Source organism: Benincasa hispida, chromosome 9 (genome assembly GCF_027475165.1).
Source record: "Benincasa hispida cultivar pf3 chromosome 9, pf3_genome.v1.1, whole genome shotgun sequence".
In the NCBI taxonomy this organism is placed as follows: Eukaryota; Viridiplantae; Streptophyta; class Magnoliopsida; order Cucurbitales; family Cucurbitaceae; genus Benincasa; species Benincasa hispida.
In genome coordinates, this window is record NC_143486.1 from 31,146,784 (window position 1) to 31,167,431 (window position 20,648).

At 35.5% G+C, this 20,648-nt stretch overlaps 1 protein-coding gene and 1 pseudogene across 1 annotated transcript; one reads left to right on the forward strand and one right to left on the reverse strand.

Annotated features, from left to right (window-relative positions):
- Positions 1-220: 220 nt before the first annotated feature.
- Positions 221-1,758, reverse strand: LOC150033736 (uncharacterized; annotated as a pseudogene).
- A 1,672-nt stretch (positions 1,759-3,430) lies between these two features.
- LOC120085219 (Far-red impaired responsive (FAR1) family protein) lies at positions 3,431-7,250 on the forward strand. Its single transcript, XM_039041111.2, has 3 exons — positions 3,431-3,827; positions 3,975-4,450; positions 6,867-7,250. Coding segments are annotated over exons 1-3 (651 nt in total). The 5' UTR covers positions 3,431-3,826; the 3' UTR covers positions 7,041-7,250.
- The last annotated feature ends 13,398 nt before the right edge of the window (positions 7,251-20,648 follow it).

The window sequence follows — 20,648 nt, forward strand, 5'->3', positions numbered from 1 at the left end:
TAAACGATCGTTTGGACTTGTTAAGCGATCGTCTAGTCTCTGTGAACTGAAAGTACAAAGGACTGAACAACCAACATAAATTAGTAATATTTAACTTTCAGTTCCATGTACAATCATTAATGCAAATAACAATTCCTTCCATAAATAGCATTAAGTTTGAACATCAAAGAAGACGAAACGTAAAGTAGAACAATACTAAGATATAACACTATAGGTGCATTCAATGTCGTATGAGATCCTTGCAAGACCTACAATTATGACCCCTTACTGCACCGACTACAACAGACTGAGCTTTGTTCTCTAAACAAGACCTGAACCTTTTTTTCTTAGGCCTCCCAGCTAGACGTTTGATATTAGGAGGAAGAACTAAATCATTGCCAATTGCATGACTTGTAGTGAATTGTTGAACATTGCCAATAGGTCGCGTGTTCTTTCTATATAACAAACGTAGATTGGAAACATGATAGAAATCATGTGCATATGACTGTAGTTGAAGGTTCCTACGAGACAATGCAATGCATGAATGAGAGCACGGAATCATGTCTAGGTCCCACTGCCGACATGAGCAAGTACGATTCAGAATGTTAACAACAAATTGGTTAGAACGATCATGCACTTCAAATTCATATTGGTTAATGGGGTACAACTAAAAAAAAAAAAAAATAAAGACGATAAACTTACAATTTTACTATTAATAATAGGCTCAATCGAATACAAATATCGTGTAACTAAAAGAATACTTACATCCATTGACCTACTGTCCCTTAAGGCTGATCGAATAATTTTCTCTGCATGCGATGACAATTCAGAATGCTAGAAACTCCAATGACTACGACGTTTGTAAAACCATTTTTGAACCAAACTACGGATAGATTCAATGAGACCAATAATGGGTAATTCACATGCTTTCTTTAAAGCTGAATTCATGATTCAAATATATTGGTTGTCATTAAGGAATATCTTTTCCTTCGACAAAATGCCCTAGCCCATTTGGATTTGCCAACATCCTCTAATTCAATCCTAATGGACGAAGCAATTGCATCCGATTGCCTCATGTAATACTCAAATTCACCAATTGTATATGCTCTTGCACACATATGGAAAGTGTCTTCAATTGGACGTGACTTAGGGTTCTTAACAAGGTTTTTATACAAATGAAATGTACACAATCCGTGTTCAGCAAAATCATAAACAGAAATAACACCCTTGACTATACTTTTATGACCATCAAACACAATAACATGGTCGTTAGAATCCCCAAAAATAGCTTTAAGATTACGAAAAAACCAAGACCATGATGCATCATTCTCAGAATCGGCAACGACAAATGCAAAAGGTACAATCTGCGAATTGCCATCAAGTGTACAAGCAGACAATAATGTCCCCATAAATTTGTTCTTTAAACATGCACCATCGACTGACATAATAAGAAAACAAAATTTCCATGCATCTATAGAAGCAGCAAGCGCCATAAAGTAATACTTAAACCTATCTTCATCATCAGATTTTTATGTTGTATATGTTCCTATAAGTAATAAACATTTAGATTGATTATACAAGACAAAGTAGAGTGTACATAATTGCTTAAACTAAATATAGACGAGAAACATACCAGGATTGTTTTCAATCAACAGAGTTGAAAATGGTGACAAACTGGTGTATGATGACTCAGGAGTCCCCCTGAGGGAATTGAGGGCAATCTCACAACCTCTCCAAGCTTTTATCATAACTTATATTTACACCATGTTGTCTTCTCATATAGCTTACAACATCACATGGTCGGCATGAGACTTTGTCATTCATTTCAAAAAATGACTTTGTACATTCAGCAACAATCCAAGATGTTGCTTGTCGCTGACCATCTTTAACGATGTCAATAGAACATTTATGGATATCGATGAATTTCAGAATAATCCACACACCACCCCCTCTATATATAGATGTACATAGATACCACCCACAAGACATATCCTTGCAACGAATTTTAAACGAAGTTTTGTTTAACCTAGTAGTAGTAAGTTCGAAACTGTTTTTAAGAGTAGGAAAATAATTTGCTTTCTTCAATACAGACTTGCTACTAAAAAGTAAATCTACTCTAATGGGAATACCAGATTGAAAGACATCGAAATCTTGAGAATCAACAATTTCAATGTTGCCCGCAGGATGTTTGAAGGACTGATCAATGTTTGTCGATTCATTATTCAAATACGGTGTATTTAGAGATTTTTGGACAATAGATGAGACATTGTCAACAATTACACATAAATCAATTTCGGGGGAATCTGATAACATTGACATCAACCACAAAATATCTTTATCTTCAACAATACTAATAAGATTCGAATCAGGTACATTGTCAAACGAGATATAGTAACTCACCGGAGGGAAAAAGTTTACCTTGGATATATTCCACAAATTGTTGGAACGATGAATTTGATGGAATATATGCATCACAATCTCGAAAATCATGGTATTGAGAATTTTCATCCTATAGACCATTAAATAGGTGTTTAACCCGTTGTAAAATCATAGCAAAAACAATAGCAAAAGTTAATGAACAAGGAAACCTAAATCGATGAAATCTTTTGTATACGTAACAAAACTTATGGCATAGTTCAAGCAAACAATCGTGTTGATTCTTGTGCAATCAACACATGACTATTTTTTTAAGAACTGATATTTTTTTTAGGAACGTTAAAATTTGGCCATTTTTTTTAGGAACTGATATTGTTTTTAGGAACGTTAAAATTTGGCCTTTTTTTTAGGAACTGATATTTTTTTTTAGGAATGTTAAAATTCGGCATATACACATAATTTATTACGAATATGAGAAAAACAATATAGAAATTTGAAAAAAGTATATGGATAAAAGAAGTTTTAATAATATATAGGTATTTCAAATATAGATTTGGTTTCAAAATTTGGATATTTTCTTAAGGTGAGTCGAAAAGTTGTTAAACATAATCTAATTTAATAATAAAATATAAAGATTGTGTTATCTAAAAATTAGGAAATAAGTTTTAATATTATATGTAAATTTCAAATATAAATTTGGTTTTAAAATGTGGATATTTTATTAAGGTGATATAAATTCGAAAAGTGGTTAAATAGAATATAAAATAATAATAAACTATAGAGATCATATTAACTAAACAATTACCCTGTACATAAATCTCGACCTTGCTTTCTCTTTTGGAATTATCATGTATTTGTGGTTACAACAACAACATCCCAAACAAGTCAAAGACAAATCAGGAATTTTGAAATTTGCGGCCATGTGCATGGTCACATGAGTTGCCTTAATTCTTATTCCTCATATTTTTCTGAATGGAACCTCAAAAACTACCATCTACTCCAATTCTCCTACAATTATCTCGACTTTGACCCAAAATGGAATATGCTTCACCTTTTATTAAAAAACTTATGTTTTCTTTTAACCTATTGTTTATATCATATTAGTGTGAATTTATCAAAATAGAACATTGGACGGGCTGATTTGGATTTAGGTTTTCTCACTTCTCTATTTTCTCTTACAACTAGTTCTCGTTGGTGTATAATAATAAAGGTGGTTTGGAGCAAAATTATCTCACGTTCTTCAAATTTACAGGGTTTAGTCCAAACTCCATAATCCTCACTCTCATGCCTGAAGAACAGTCCAAAGATCTCCATTTCAACGACTAAAACCTTCTCGATTCACGTTTCACTGTTCAGCAACCGGAAAACACCGGAGAAATGAAATTGGGTCCCGAAGTATTTTCGGCGTCGAATGCAATTCGAATAATCAAGGAACAGTGAATCCCAACTTCGTGTATTGGGGAGAAATCAAAGTGAGTTTCTCAATTCCGCATTCTTGATATTTTTCTTATGACAATCGCCATCTATTTCTTCTATTCTCGCTTCAATTATTCGAATTTGTATCTCTTTCTGTCCTATATTTGACGAATTCAGAACAATTGGGCTTGTTTTTCTGGTAGTGGATGGAATCCCCACTGTTCTTGAGGATGGTGATGTTGTAGAAAACCCTAACGGGAAGGATTTTGCCAGAGTAGTTGCTGAAGCAGAGGCAATAGCGACTAATAATTCAGATACAGAGCCATTTGTAGGTATGGAGTTTGAATCTGAGGAGTCTGCCAAGGTTTTCTACGATGCATATGCTTCACGCCTTGGTTTTATTATGCGCGTTGATGCATTTCGTCGATCGATGCGTGATGGTGCGGTTGTTTGGCGTCGGCTTGTTTGTAATAAAGAGGGGTTTCGCAAGTTGAGGCCGAAAAGAAGTGAAAATAGGAAGCCTCGAGCTATAACCAGGGAAGGGTGTAAGGCAATGGTTGTTGTAAAGAAAGACAAAAGTGGAAAATGGGTTGTAACGAAATTTGTCAAGGATCACAATCATCCACTGATTCTTACTCCGGCCAGTGCTCGTCGAAATGTTCTTCTATCCCACACGCGGGTAAGGGCTATTTTGGTTCACTTTGTGTTCATTTATGCTGAGATTATGCGTTTTTCTAGTTTCTTCTTTGCTCTTAAGTTTCAGTTTCCGTACCTCTGTTCTGGAATAATATTTGTTATAATCTTTACCTTTGCACTTAACAATTGAAACGGTTTGATAGCAGGAAGGGACTTCTAAGGCACCCATTATATAAATATATGTAATATTAAATATTGTAGGACTTCTATCTTTTCCTCTCTCTGATGGAGCCTCAGAGAGTGTTCAGGATACTGATATCGGCCTTTAAAACTTTCACCCCTGAAAATATGTCATTTTTATTAATACAAAAACCTGAACATTTGAAGCATGAGAATGTGAGGGGAACTCAAAGTATGAAATTACTTGCTTGTGTTCGGTGAAGGAAAAGTGTCACTGGAATTCATCAGATGTCTATATTTGGTATGAAGTGATGAAATTGTTGGAATTCGGGTGTCAAATAAGTGTTGAGTTTGTCGGTTCAAGTTGTGGATTAGAATATGAAGATATTTAATTATTGAATGAATTAGGTAAGAGTTTTTGACAATTCATAAAATTTGGACGATGTAGCCATTAGCCAATAGTGTAAGGCATATTATCTGTATTTTGAACTAAAGCTGGGGGTTTGGAGATATATAGTGTGGTGGAGCATTCTTCATCATTACCAATCACTATCCCATAATCGAATTTTAGAATATATAGTTCTTAGCTTTCTAAATTACTCATCATTTGTTAGTTTATATAGGTTTGCTTTTGCAGATATATATTAGGCTTATCTACCAGAGATCCTTTACGTACTCTGTTTTTCCAGAAATACCCCCTTTTCTAAGTGCTCTACCTTTGGTTCAATGATATACTTAGCTTCCCAAGTCCATTCACTTCAAAATGAACAAATAGGTATAACCATCTTCTTTGTTGAATTTCTTGGTGTGCCTCTTGTTATGATCAGATCATCCACATAGGCTAATATGATGATTTTTGAGTCTTGAGCTTTCATATATATTAGAATCCACCGGAGGCACTGTATTCCCACTCTAGACTAAAAAATTTTCAATTTTAACGCACCAGGATTATAGTGGTTGTTTCTGGTCCTACTTGGTTTTGAGTGTTGACCTTTTTTATTTCTCAAACAACTTTAAGGCCTTGCAGCTCATTTAGATAGTGGGAAAAGCCAGACAAAACCCTAATGAGTTTCAATATGAGAAAAGCTAACTAGGGTACCTATTACTTTCCTTGAGGTTGAAGATTCAATCTCCAAAATGTCCTATGTGTCGTACTCAATACAACATGATGGGAAATGATGCCCATTTTTTGTAGAGAGGGTCAAACAAAATGCAGTCAATCTAGATGGGTAAGAAAAGACTAAATTATAAGAAAAACCCTTGAGGTTTGTTCTTTGTTTCAAAAATATTCCTACTCTTTTAAAACTTGCAATATTACCTCTGACCATTCATAAATGTTTCAAAACTAACTTTGGAGTGGAAAAACTATTAGAATATTAGAGGAAAAGTCGACGTGTCTAAATGTTGTTATTTCATACTTAATCTAGACAAACGTTCTAGTCATAATCACTTCATTGTAGGCGAAGAAGCATGGACACTTTAATTTGACTAGCGTGTCCGTGTCTGACATGTGTCGGACACTTGGACACTCCGACACTTGTTGGACATGTATCGGATACTTGTTAGTGCAATAAGTGTTTTAGACATGCATTGAATACTTGTTGAATAAACTAAAAACACACATATGACAATAATAACAACTTTTGAGTGAAATATATCAAACTAAAGTCTTTTAAGCATATAAATGCACTAACCCATTTACTTTGAATTTTCTTTTGGTATAGAAATAAAAAAATATATTTTAATAAACGTATCCTTGTTGTGTCGTGTCCTAGATATTTAAAATATGGTGTGTCGCCGTGTCCGTGTCGTGTCGTATCCGTATCTCATATCCGAATTTGTGTTTCTTAAGTTGCTGGTGAATGCCATATCGATTTTCTTTTCAACATTCTAAACTTCAAGGGTTGTTTTGAAAACTTTAGGAAAAGTAAATGGTAAGATTGCTACTTTTGAAAGTGTAAGGATACTTTTGAAACAAAAGGCAAAGTTCAGGAGTATTTTTATAATTTAGCCTTAAAAATACACATTTGTGCTAAGCATTCCAATTGAGCTTTAGACTTTAGAGCATGTTTCTCTTTCTCTTATGTAGATCAGAATGACTGTATTCATGCTATATACAAAACCCCCTCCCCCCAGCAAAACACATTTCTTAAATATTATTAGCACATGGTAATGTGTAAATAAAAAGGGAAGTGTCTTGATTTTTTTTTCCTCCTTTTGGATAGTGTACAACATAGATTGTTTATATAGCTTTTCATGTTTTGTTTCTATTATTTCAGGATGAGAAAGATGCAAAAATCCGGGAACTAACTGCCGAACTACAGCGAGAACGAAAGCGATGTGCAGCTTATCAAGAACAGCTTGCCATGATTTTAAGAGACATGGAGGAACATTCAAATCATCTATCAAGAAACATAGATTACATTATTCAAAGTTTGAAAGATATTGAATAAAAAAACAATTCATTTTGAAATAGCTAACAATAGAATGCATATAGAAAATATATTTTTATATATCTGTCTATGGTTTATAGTTCAGAGTTTAGACATATTTGTTCATTAGTCCTTCCCTTTTCTCTCCCATTAGTTCGTGACTTGTATGACAGTTTAATAATCCGATGTGGAAATATTATAATTTAGATTAAAAAAAAAATTAATGTCCAACATTTTGTCCTCTCTTTCTTCCAAGGAAGAGTCAAGCTGCAATCCTCCTTTATCTATGGAATGGAAAATTATTTACAATAAAATAGCAAAATTTTAATTTTTTTTATAGAGGCGGATAGAAGTCTATTGGTGATTGAAACAAATAGAAGTTGTTCACTAATAAACTTTTTTTATTATTTTTGTAAATAGTTTGACATTTTTTCTATTTATAAAAATTTTCTTAAAATTAAAATTTTTGTTTTTAAAAGTTCAAAATGCTATTAGCTTTTTGTTCTTAAGGGCAAAATATATTTTGAGTCTTATATTAGTATCTTGGAAAATATTCTTTTTTATTCTTAATGTTCACATGATCACCCCTCCACAATGACATTTATCACTCAAATGAACCTCAAAACACAAGATATGAAGGAAACGATCCATTGAACAAATTTAACCTAACCAATCTACATTAAAAAAATAAAATAAATAATAAATTAAAAAAAATCTAGACTGAATGTAACGACCCGATTTTCTAGGATTGAAATTAAACCATTACTACATGCATGCATAATCTAAAACGTCTCTTTAAAAATTATGACTAAAACCAAAAGAATTTCATAAAATAAATTACTTTTACAAGAATTCAAATAACTATAAATCTTTGATCGGAGTCCTTCTAAAACGTAAAATTCAATTAAGAAACATAATTTAAAACTCCAAACATTTGAATGTTAACGACTGTAACATGAGAAGTATGAAAGACGTGCAGAAGCTTCTGTCTAGTCCCAATGTCATGGTTACGGATTCTTCTTGTCATTCGTTGGTCTATCCTTGCTCTTACCTAAAAAATATATCATAAGAAATGGTGAGTATAAAAATACTCAATAAGTGACCCACTACTGGGCCCACTAGGTGACCGTTAGTCTCCTTATCGAGGCACATGTGTACATCACGCATCATAGGCATAAGCGTAAGGGGCGAACCCGAAGGCCACTTTCATAAGTAGTGATCCTGGAGGGTCACAATCATAAGCATAGGTGGTGATCCCCTAAGGACACCGAAACATAATCATAAGATGTGAACTCGAAGGTTCACAAATATGCGATATACACAACTCAATAAGAACACTAATAGTCACCAACAGTCTAATCATGCAACATTCAACATTCTGATTTCGCACCATCCATAAACATGATATCCTAACCTTAGTAACATGGTCAAAGATTTCTAGAATACCACCAACAAGCCATCCATCAATCAAATCATAGCAGATCATTCTATCAAAATAAAAGCATGCATTCGGTATACTCAAAGCTTAACATCGACTTGGGATTTGAAGGCAATCCGGTAGTAAATCACTTACCTTGATAATAAGCCCAAACATGTTCAAACAAGTTTATCTCCTACTTGTTCAATAAGATCTTGAATCAAGTCCTATGGCATAAATCAAAATTTTAAAAATTAACAATTAAGATCAAATTTCAAACATCAAATAATCAAATATGTCTAATAACTTTTTTTTTATCCAAAGTGCGTTGGTCCAAAAATCACCTCAAATCCTCCAAACCAACGTGTTCCAAATTTCACCAAAATCCAACTTCAACACCTAGTGGATAGCAACTTTGACAACCTTTAAAACTCTAATCTAGAGTCGAAACAATATAAGTAAACAAATTTTAGTCCAACAACTTTATGAGTGATCAACCCCAAGCCAATAACTCCACAAACTCATAAAATTCACTTTAATCAACCAATAAATACCTTAAGAATATTGGACAGTTCCTTTCCAACTTCCATTTTCCTTCGAACCTTGAATCTAAGGCTCAAACATGTTGGGTAGACATAATCTTAGATCAACACTTAATGGGTCATAAAAAAACCATTACAAAAGCAACCCAAAACTCAAAATTAGAGACTTACCCAACACCCAACTTGAGATAGACGGCGATTGAGGGCGAAAGCAAGATCAGTGGTCATGGCGACAAGCGACGGCGCACGGTGAGCGCAACCTGTAGGAGCTGACGGTGCATATTCGTGTGGCTTAGACTGGCGGCGCACATGCGGTGTGTTGGCGAGGGAGGCTGATGAACTGTGACAATGTAGCAGAGGTTGACAGGCGGTGATGGAGTAGACATCGATGAGCAGCGGTGGATGGGCAGGTGGCCGGAGCTCTTTACAAAAGTTATGGAGGCTTAATTTTGTGGGCAAGGGAGAGAGAGTGGCGTGAAAGGGGAAAGAGAAAAGGAAGAAGGGTTTTTTTTTTTTTCCTTCCCTTCTTGGGCTGCATGTAATTGAGCCAAGCCGAAACCCACATACCACATAATAAATTCCATTAAACCCTAAGGGGCTGTTTGGTTGGAGGGAAAAGAGGGTGGGAATGGGAATGGGTTTACAAAGCCCATGTTTGGTTTGTGGGATTTGTTTATTTATCTTGGAAAAGACAATTCCTAGGTATCTTTTACCCACACAAATGAAGGAATTGCATACCCATTGAGAAGTGTGGGTTTTCATTTCTTCTTCTGCTTTCTACCACGATTTTTCTTCCTTCCAGTCGTGAAATCGTATAGTATTCTGTTACTCAGCGATCGTGTAGCATTTGGTAAGCGATCGTGTAGCATTTGGTAAGCGATCGTGTAGCATTTGGTAAGTGATCGTATAACATTTGGTAGGCGATCGTATAGCATTTTGTTACTCGGCGATTGTGTAGCATTTGATAAGCGATCGTATAGCATTTGGTAGGCGTTCGTATAACATTTGGTAGGCGATCATATAGCATTTTGTTACTCAGCGATCGTTAGCATTTGGTAAGCGATCGTGTAGCATTTGGTAAGTGATCGTATAGCATTTGGTAGGCGATCGTATAACATTTGGTAGGTGATCTTATAGTATTTTGTTACTCAACGATCGTGTAGCATTTGGTAAGCGATCGTATAGTATTTGATAAGTGATCGTATAGCATTTTGTTACTCAGCGATCGTCTAGCAGAGCTCAGTAATCGTGTAGTAGAACTTAACGATCGTGTAACATTTGGTAAGCGATCGTATAGCATTTGGTAGGCAATCGTATAGCATTAGGTAGACGATCGTATAACGTTTTGTTACTTAGCGATCGTGTAGCGGAGCTCAGCGATCGTATAGATAATTTAAGCGATCGTATAGTATTTTGTAAACGATCGTGTAGCGAAGCTCAGCGATCGTGTAGATAATTTAAATGATCGTATTGTTACGAAATCAACAATTAAAGAACACAAAAGAAAGGGAACGTAGAGATAGAGAAGATCGACACACAGATATACGTGGTTCACTAACAATGTGTTAGCTACATCCACGGGCAGAGGGAAAACGGTATTATTAGAGAGAATGTTTTTAGAAAATTACATCATAACGACGCCTCTATAGTTAGAAAGTTTATATAGCACATTACTCTAAACCCTAGGGTTATAATCGTAAATAACTACAAATAAATAAATATGTTGAATAGGAACCCGTACTTGGTTGATCGAAGCACCAACAAACAAATTCAAGGCATTTCAACAAATGCTTGATAGGGACAAGACCCTCAAACTATCTCCACAATGGTATGATATTGTCCACTTTGGGCATAAACCCTCATGGACTTGTTTTCACAATCTCATTTTTTTTTAATTCTCACATACTATTCCCACACATACTATTCTCAGACATTGTTTTCTCATGCACAACCAAACATAGTCATCCTTGATTCTCAGTAATTTTATTCCCAGACATCCTTAATTCCTGGGTATTGAGAAATCCTCAATCCAAATGGCCCCTAATTGATTAGTCAAAGCCAATTTGTCCCTTTTTTTATATTATATATATCTCTCTCTCTTTTTTTTTTTTGGAATATTAAACTCCCCCAATTTGAAATCAAACTCCTAACTCCTTTTTCATGGTAAATTTTCCACTAAAGAAAATTAAAACTTCTCTCATCAACTTAGTTTAAATTCATTATCTTCTCAAGAATAAATTCACAAACTTTAAAATTTCAAATCCACAATAACTTATCCAATTTTTCTTAAATTGAATTAGAATTTTCAAATCTTCATAAATATCTCCTAAATTAATTATCTTACCACCTAAATTTCAAAATTTCAAATTATCAAGTAAATCCAATTAATTTCAAATCTCCTATCAACTCCAAATAAATTCAAAATTTTAAATCTACAATTAACTACAAATTAACAATTATCTCCTTCTAAATAATCAAACTCAGCCTCATTAAATAAATTAACGCCCAAACAATTCAAGTTCATTTTTTTTAAAAAAAATGAACGAAATTCCTGAAAAATTCAGGATAGTATACTAAATGACTAAATGGACAAAATCATATCGTATGACATTGAAATCATATCGTATTTATCAATTTTGTCCCTTGCAATTATACGATATTTGTCAATTTTTTCTTTATGGCAGTAGTGTGGCTATCCTTGATTTCATAATTTTTTTATCATTGGATTACTATAGATTCAATCTTGTTCTAAACTTATTTTCATAAATGTTCAAACTTTTTTATATTTTCGTGTAATGATAGATTTTTCAAACTAAAATAGCATTAGGTTTGGTGGCCGGTTGAAGAGTATGTGGCATTAGAAATTTTTTTTCATATTTATGAAGCATTCTTAATGTCGGAGAGAGAAAATGTATTTATTTCTTGATATTTTATTTCTTTGGTTAATTGGAGAGAGAGAAGATGTATTTAATGAAATTTTATTTTCTATTTATGCAGATTTTTACGTATCAACTTATTGGTTTTAAATATACCTTAGAACATTTTGTTAGGTATTTGAAAATATTCAAACCAATATATGAAATGTACCAAAACATATAAATTAGAGTCTGACTCAATGCTTGACATAAATCACAGGATAAACCAATATATGAAATATACCACAATATATAAATCACATATTGGCTTACTGTTCGACATAAATCATAGTATATATCATAAATTTCATTTACATCATAATATTTATATCATATATATCATTTAAGTAGTCAGGAATCTAAATAAATCAAAATTTATATATATCATAATACATAAAGTATAAATAAAAAAATAAAAAAAAGAATTATGATGCTTGATGCTTCACCACACTACAACCCCTCTATTCAAAATGAACACTGATCCTGATGTCAATTTTCGAGAATCTCTATTAGTCTGAAATTCAGAGTCTATGTATCTTGTAAGGATCAAATCCATATCTCCATACATGAGCATGTAGTCCCTCGTTCTCCGAAGATACTTGAGGATCATTTCAACCGCTGTCCAGTGATCTAATCCTGGATTGGACTGATAACGACTAACAATCCCTACTGCATAACAAATGTCAAGTCTGGTACATAACATTGCATACATTAAGTTTCCAACAGCCAAAGCATAGGGAATCTGTCTCATCTCCTCAACCTCTTGAGGTGTCTTAGGACATTGATCCTTAGACAAAACAATTCCATACCTGAAGGGTAATAAACCCCTTTTGGAATCCTGCATCCTGTACCTGATCAATATTTGATCAATGTACGATGCCTGAGACAAGACCAACCTCTTGTTCTTACGATTTTGAATGTTCTAGATCCCTAAAACATACTACCCATCTCCCAAATCTTTCATTTGGAATTGGGCAGCTGGCCACTTTTTAATACTAGTTAGAAAATCTACATCATTCCCAATAGTAGGATATCATCCACATACAGTACCAGAAAAGCTATTGAGTTGTTGATGATTTTCTTGTAAATACAAGGCTTATCAATGTTCTGATCAAAGTCAAACGATTTGATCACACTGTTAAATCTAATGTTCCATGATCTAGACACTTGTTTCAGCCCATAAATGGACCTATTAAGCTTGCAAACTTTTGCTCTTAAACTGGAACTATGAACCCCTCTGGTTGAGCCATGTAGATGGTCTCATCAAGATTATCATTAAGAAAGACAGTCTTGTCAGCCATTTGCCATATCTCATAATCATAAAATGTGGCTATGGACAGGAGTATCCTGATAGACTTCAACATGCTAACAGGTAAGAAAGTTTCCTCATAGTCCACTCTCTCGATCTGGGTATAACCTTTTGCCACAAGTATAGCCTTAAAGGTTTGTATTTTTCCATCTACACCTCATTTCCGCTTGTAGATCCACTTACACCCTATAGGTTTTACCCCATCAGGCTGATCCAGAAGTTCCCAGACATTATTGAAGTACATTGTCACACCCCACTCCAGATTACCCTCTTAACCTGGATGGAATGGTGACTGCAGCAGTTACCAACCTTTTAGCTGGCACTTACTGCCTAACTAACCTGTTAACTTTTACTCAAACTCTGAATACATACATATCATCAATATACCAACATATTAACTCGGAACTTAACACATTTACATTACGGGGTTTCGCAGCATTGTTCATACATGAATATTACAACTTAGTGAGCCTCATCTAGTATACTAGTCACTAGATAGACACATGTATACTAACTAATATAGGTTTTCAATTATACTTCCTTCAACTTGTTTCTTTGAGTGGCAGAGCAACAGCGGAAAAGTCTTTTGGGAACTGACCACTACCTGAAAAGGAAAACATTTGAAAATGTAAGCTAGAAGCCTAGTGAGTGACTTAATAAAGACATAAATCTCATGCTTAAACTGAAAGCTCAAAAACATAATACTGGAACTAAAATGTACCAAGCAAACGTGTACACAAAACCTTTAAAACTACCATTAAACATCATTATTCCTTAATTGAGAACGAGCATACATCACTCTAGTTCCTAACATCTGTTACTAGCCAAGAGACCCATATTTCGGCCTCCTTTTGCTGGTATATAGCCTAGGGGACCCATACTTCGACCTCCCTTTATCCTTAGTTGAGAGTGAACTACTAGATCTAACCCTCAATGTCAACCTTAGTCGGGGAGAACCTTTTTGCTCAATCCCTCAACGTCAACCTTAGTCGGGGAGAACCCTTTTGCTCAATCCCTCAACGTCAACCTTAGTCGGGGAGAACCCTTTTGCTCAATCTCTCAACGTCAATCTTAGTTGGGGAGAACCTTTTTGCTCAATCCTTCAACGTCAACCTTAGTCGGGGAGAACCCTTTTGCTCAATCCCTCAACATCAACCTTAGTCGATGAGAACACTTTTGCTCAATCCCTAGACGTCATATTACCAATGTGCACGTGGTGTTTTCTATGTACCATCAACACCTTCGGTACATTTACTCAGATACCTTTCTTACCTTTAGTATCCGGTTTACTTAAGCTATCAAGTTCTCGAAGAGCATTAAAAGAATAGTTTTCAAATATAGCATAGAAAACTCTTTAGGATACCTTTCTTACCTTTAATATCCCTTTTCATTTTGTTTAGGAATACCAACGCATGTACTTTGACAACCTTAGGTATTTAAAACATAGTACATCAAGCTTCATTCAACCTTAGCTTTAACCCTAACACATGCTTCATACTTTGTGAAATAAGTTGGCTTAAAACATACTGAACCAACTTGTAAAAACCATTAGCATGCGTTAGACATGGAAAACATACTTGGAAAACCCATACACTAGTAAACATCATGAAAATGGAGTTACTAAAACATGTTGAAAGTATTTGGACAAGATAACATATTTAAATCGTGTCAATGTCCGTGGAAAACATGCTTTACTTAGCATGAGAAATAGCTTCAAACATATATTGCTTGGCACTTCATTTGAACACTTAGCATGAGAAATATCTTCTAAGAAATCATAGTTTCTAAATCATTAAAACATTAAATCATCACATAGTCACTCACAACTTGTTGGCCTCTTAACGAGTTATACGCCTCTCCTAGCTCTTCTTGGCCTGAAAGGACATAATTCCCGGTTAACTATTTAGAATTCTTAGCAAAATACCTCAAATAGTTCATTTACTAATGGAACTTCCATCATCAAAGACAGTTTTACTAGCGAGATACTCATCATGAGCGCATTCTTCTCATGAGCGAGATCCTCCTCATGAGCGGGATCCTTCATCCTAGCGATACTCACCTTTCCAGCGAGATTCAGCCCAATTTCTAGCGAGATTTCCTTCTAGAGCGAGATCCTCATCACAAAATTAGCAAGATTTCCTTCATAAGCGAGATCCTCACATAAAATCTTGCTATAATCTCCACGGTGAGCTGTTTGCTTGTTCTTCCTAAGTAGCTGTCTGCTTATGCACAACTTCTCTGTTACAAATTCAAAATTCATAACTCAAAATCCAGACCTCTTTTGAAGGAACTTTCTTCTACAAACTTGTTTAGAATTAATTAACTTTCTTACTTAAAAATTTCAGCCAAAAATTCCTTATAATTTGACCTTGAGCTTCCAATTTTCACCTCAGGCCCTGATTAATCCGAGATTCTGCCTCTTCTACAAATTCTCCACTTTTTTCTTCTCCTCTTGCAATCTTTCTCCGGTAAGATAACCTTGAAAACTAGATTCTCCCAGCTTTTAAATGGCACCACTTTCACTAAATTTTCTCTTGTCAATTGTCGAAACCATGCTTTTGAAGTTCCTTTTCCCTTTTAATCTTCCTACCGCCTCCCGAATTCAAGGATTAACCGCCACGTGCCAAACCAATAAGTCAGTTTCCTTATTTAACATGTTTTTCCTTTCCTTTCTCAACAACTCCTATAAATAACATGGATTTTCACTTATTAGATATTTAATATATCATTCATTTGGCTAAACATGCTTGTTTAGGAAACTTAGAATTCGGGGTTTACACTTAGCTACACAAGAACTTATTTTTTCTTGCTTCCATCCTCTATCCCTCCTAAACCATGGCTTCATTTAACTCACTAGAAGACATCACATTACTTACTCTTACTTAAAGCAATTAGGGTTCGGGTTTTACATACATAGACTCCATTTCCTGGTTCATGGCTTTAATCCACTCATCTTTGTCAACATCCTCCATTGTTTGTTTATAAGACAATGGATCATCGAACCCACCATCAGAAATGATGTTCTGGGCTTCAGATGTAGCATTTCGGTGGGTTCACAACCCTCTCACTACGTCGAAGCAGTCTCAACTCTTGAGATGGTTGACTAGATGTATCGACATCAACGACTCTTGTTGATCTATTGGCCTATTTAACAACTCTTGTTGAACCCTCAGTAGTCTCACTAGAAGTTTCACGTAAAACAAGCTTGCTTCATGGTTTATGATCCCTGATGTGGGCTTCTTCCAAGAAGATAGATTTTGTTGACACAAACACTTTATTCTCATTTAGATCATAGAAGTATCCACCCTCGTTTCCCTGGGTAGCCTACAAAGAGGCAAACTTTCGAACGTGGTTCCAATTTCTTTGGGTTAGTCACAAGCACGTGAGACGAACATCCCCAAATCCTGAAGTGGTAAACTACCTTTACGGCCTCTCCACAGCTCAAAAGGTGTTTCAGAAACACTTTTCGAGGGAACATTGTTCAAAATGTAACATGCAGTCTCCACTACAAATCCTCAAAACGAGTTTGGAAGATGAGCATTGTTGGGGTTGATGCCCTAAAGTCTCGTGTTCTATAGATTGTAAACAGTATTTACGAACACTTGTGATTGTGAATATATGATATTTACTTCACATCTTATTATTTATTAGCTTTACCACAAACCAATAAACATAAAATCCCTGGTTATCTGTATGTGACTCAAGCTTGTATGTGGTGACATACAAGTAGATCATGTATTGAATGATAACCAAAATGGTTTATAGTATATGGATATAGGAGGGAAACCTTATCCTTGTAATAATACGGACGCGACCCGCTTTGTGGAATGGTCACAAGTGTTGTGACTTGTCACAGATGGTCTGATCCTGATCATTCGTGTTGGGGACATGCAAGCGGGGGCATCCTATACAAAGAGTTTGTATAAAACTTGACCACGAAGTGTTAATGTCTTGTATTGAATGATAACCAAAATGGTTTATAGTATATGTTAATGTCTTGTTATATAACCACAGAGACTTCACTTCACTTCACTAGGATGACCATAGGTAACATAACCTCAATCCTGATTGAGTTGGGAACTCCTGCCATTGAGGGCAGTCCTTTGATTTGTATGGGTGCGAGTGGCCAGGTCGTTGATTCAAACCTACCATTTTAGGGATTCGTCTAATTTGGGAGCTGGGAACTCAGCTACACAAGATGGAATTCACTTCTTCCCCGAAGAAGGGGTAAGTAGATAGATAGCACCCTTAAGAGCTGATTCTAGGACTTGAACAATGTGGCACCACACACCTTCTCTTGGACCGAGAGGTGTTCACACATAGTTGGACTATGTTGTATTGTTCATTAGAGAAATCAGTGGTACTTAAGGAGTGAAATGTAACTACAGGGGAAAAATGGTAAATTGGCCCAGTTGTACTTACGAGCATCTGTGAAGGGTCATCGTACTCATGATTGATTATATCCGATGGACATAGAAATATATCTGTGGTAAAAAGAGTTCAACGGTTGGTCTTTAGTGGAATCACTGACAGTTAACGGATGGTGGATCTCGTGGCTAAAGAGTTTAGTCAGCTATTCACGTACCATTGGAGTTTCGAGCCACAGGTCCATTAGGTCCCTTGGATAGCTTAGATAAAAGTCGAGAACCAGTTTTTGGGTTAATTTGAAATGTTCAAATTGACAAGAGGAAGTTCGATTATATATGATATAATTGGACTGGTTAATTATATATGATATAGTTAGCAAATGTATGAGATACATTATTTTGGAGGAAATTAGATATAAATATGATTTATATCAAGTAGAGGAGAAAATACTATAGTAGATATGTGATATCAAACTATAGGATATAAATATAATATGATTATATTTATTAATAAATTAATGATTAATTATATGATAATTAATCATTTTTCTACATTCGAACATGGGAATGGGCAGCGTTGGTTATGGTAACTGATGGGTTAAAAATGAAAAAAGTTTTCATTTGAATAGTGCAATCGATAGTCGTTTGATCGCCCAAAAAGAATTCGTGAAGCGCGCATTGGTGATTCAAAACAATCGCTTGAGAGCCTATGCGATAGTATTCTCTGTCTAAACGATCGTATACCTTGCACCTAAACGATCGCACACTGTTGCCTAGACAATCGGATAGCTTCTCTAAACGATCGTATAGTGTGCCTTTAGCTAAACGATCGTATACCTTTTCCTAAACGATCGTTCAGCAAATCCTACACGATCATGTAGCTCTTCTATGCAATAAGCACTTCTGCTATACGATATCACTGTTTTCTCTCCCACTTGCTTATCACCTACACGACTCGTTGTTCTTTCGTCCTCTACCAAATTCACCAAAGCCCACCCTCTGGGTTTTCACTCCGAGAATACTCGAGGCTCATTAGTGGTGGGTTCGTCCCCATTGCGATGTTCGTGTTCGTGTTGATCGTGCTGTTACAATCAATGTTCCATCGAGTGTTGGTAGATCGATGAGAGGTTTTCCGCTGCGGAGGGTTCAGACGTTCGAAGAGTGTCTTCATCTGGTATGAACCCTTTTCTTGTTAATTACTATATTCTGAGCATGCCGATAATTAGATTTATTTGCATAACTATATATTGAATGTATATATTTTTATTTCGGTCACTGTGAGATCGGAGCGATCCGAACGCGCTCATGGAACTCTCGGTATGAGATCCTTCAAGTATGACTCATCATAGACTGAACCATGTCTAACAAGATTCTGTTTTCCTTTCTGATGCACCATTCTGCTGAGGTGTACCTAGGGCCGAGAGTTTGGACGTAATTTCATGTTCTATCATATAGTTCTGGAATTTGAGGTCCATATACTCTCCACCATGATCAGATAGTAGTTTTTTTTATCTTCTTACCTAACAAGTTTTCAACTTCAGTCTTATACTCCTTCAACTTGTCAAGAGCTTCAAACTTGCATTGCACTAGGTATATATACCTGTACCTTGAATAATCATCTATGAAAAAATGAAATATTCATACCCACCTCGAACTCGAATACTCATCGAACCACAGAAATATGAATGTATAAGCTCTAAGGTTTCATTGGCTCTATAACCTTTTCCAGTAAAAATTCGTTTGGTCATCTTGCCTTCAAGGCATGATTCACATATCGACAAGGAATTTTCTTCTAAACTCTTTAGAAGTTCACATTTCACAAACTGCTCAATCCTATTGAGGTTGATGTGACCTAACCTTAGATGCCAAAGATAGGCATTTTTCTTAGGAGAAACCTTTGGTCTTTTAGTTGTTGTCGTCATACTGAACATTTCAGTATTAAGCAAGACTTTTATGACTAACGGCCTTAGTACATATAAGTTATTTTCCATTGAACCAAAACCAAACTCCATACCATTCTTGAAAATAAACACTTACTCTAAAAAAAGAAGACGGTATAACCTTGTTCAATGAGACAAGAAACCGAGATTAAGTTCCTCTTGATATGAGGAACTACAAAAACATTATCCAATAACAGATAATGTTTCTTTCCAAAAATAACTTCAGCCTGCCTACAGCAACAACTGAAACAACCTCACCAGTACCGACTCGAAGAGTCAACTTTCCCTATGGCAACGTTTGCCAGGAACTAAATCCTTGATAGAAAGAATCGACATGATTAGCAGCACCTGAATCAAGTATCCAAGCAGAATCATCATTCTCTACCAAACACGTCTCTAAGACAAATAAATCACATTTACTGTTTTTACACTCTTTTTTTTTTGGAGAGTAGTGGGATCAATATCAGAACCTAAATAAGCTCTAAGTTCCATGTAAGAGAACATTTCTCGTCGATGAACTTTAATAGAGTCAGCAACACTTGCTTTCTCTTCCTGGAGGTTATCTTGGGAACTAACACTATTGGTTTTTTCATCCATCCCTTTGTGCTCAAAAAGTGAGAACTGACGTTCAAACAATTCTTGCAACGAGTCCATGATCTCTCGTGCAATGACCATGTTCTTAACCCTTTTGGCCAACGCATTAGGTATGCTAGCCAATATGTGAAGTCGGACCAATGAATTAGCCTTCATCCACACCTCATATGCATTACGAACATTTCACGTGCATCAAGGGTCAGGACTTCATGGACTCTAGTTTTTCATGCATACATCTAAAAAAAAATACTATATCTATGGATATTCAAGCCACAATCTCATAAATTGAAGAAAAAAAATTACCTATGGTTGATAGTGGCATGACAGTGGCGACACGGAGAACCGCAGACAACGTAGTGGATGGAGAATGATAGATGATGGTTGGCGGCGAGCTGGGGTAGAGAGGAAGAAATAAAAATGTTGAAGGTAAAGAAGGAACTGATCGGAGAAGGAATGGGTGAGTTAAGAAGTCGTGGACCCAGTCCACAATAACATGGCTAAAGTTGCATAGCAGTCATGTGGCAGTCGTATAGTAGGTCAGCGTC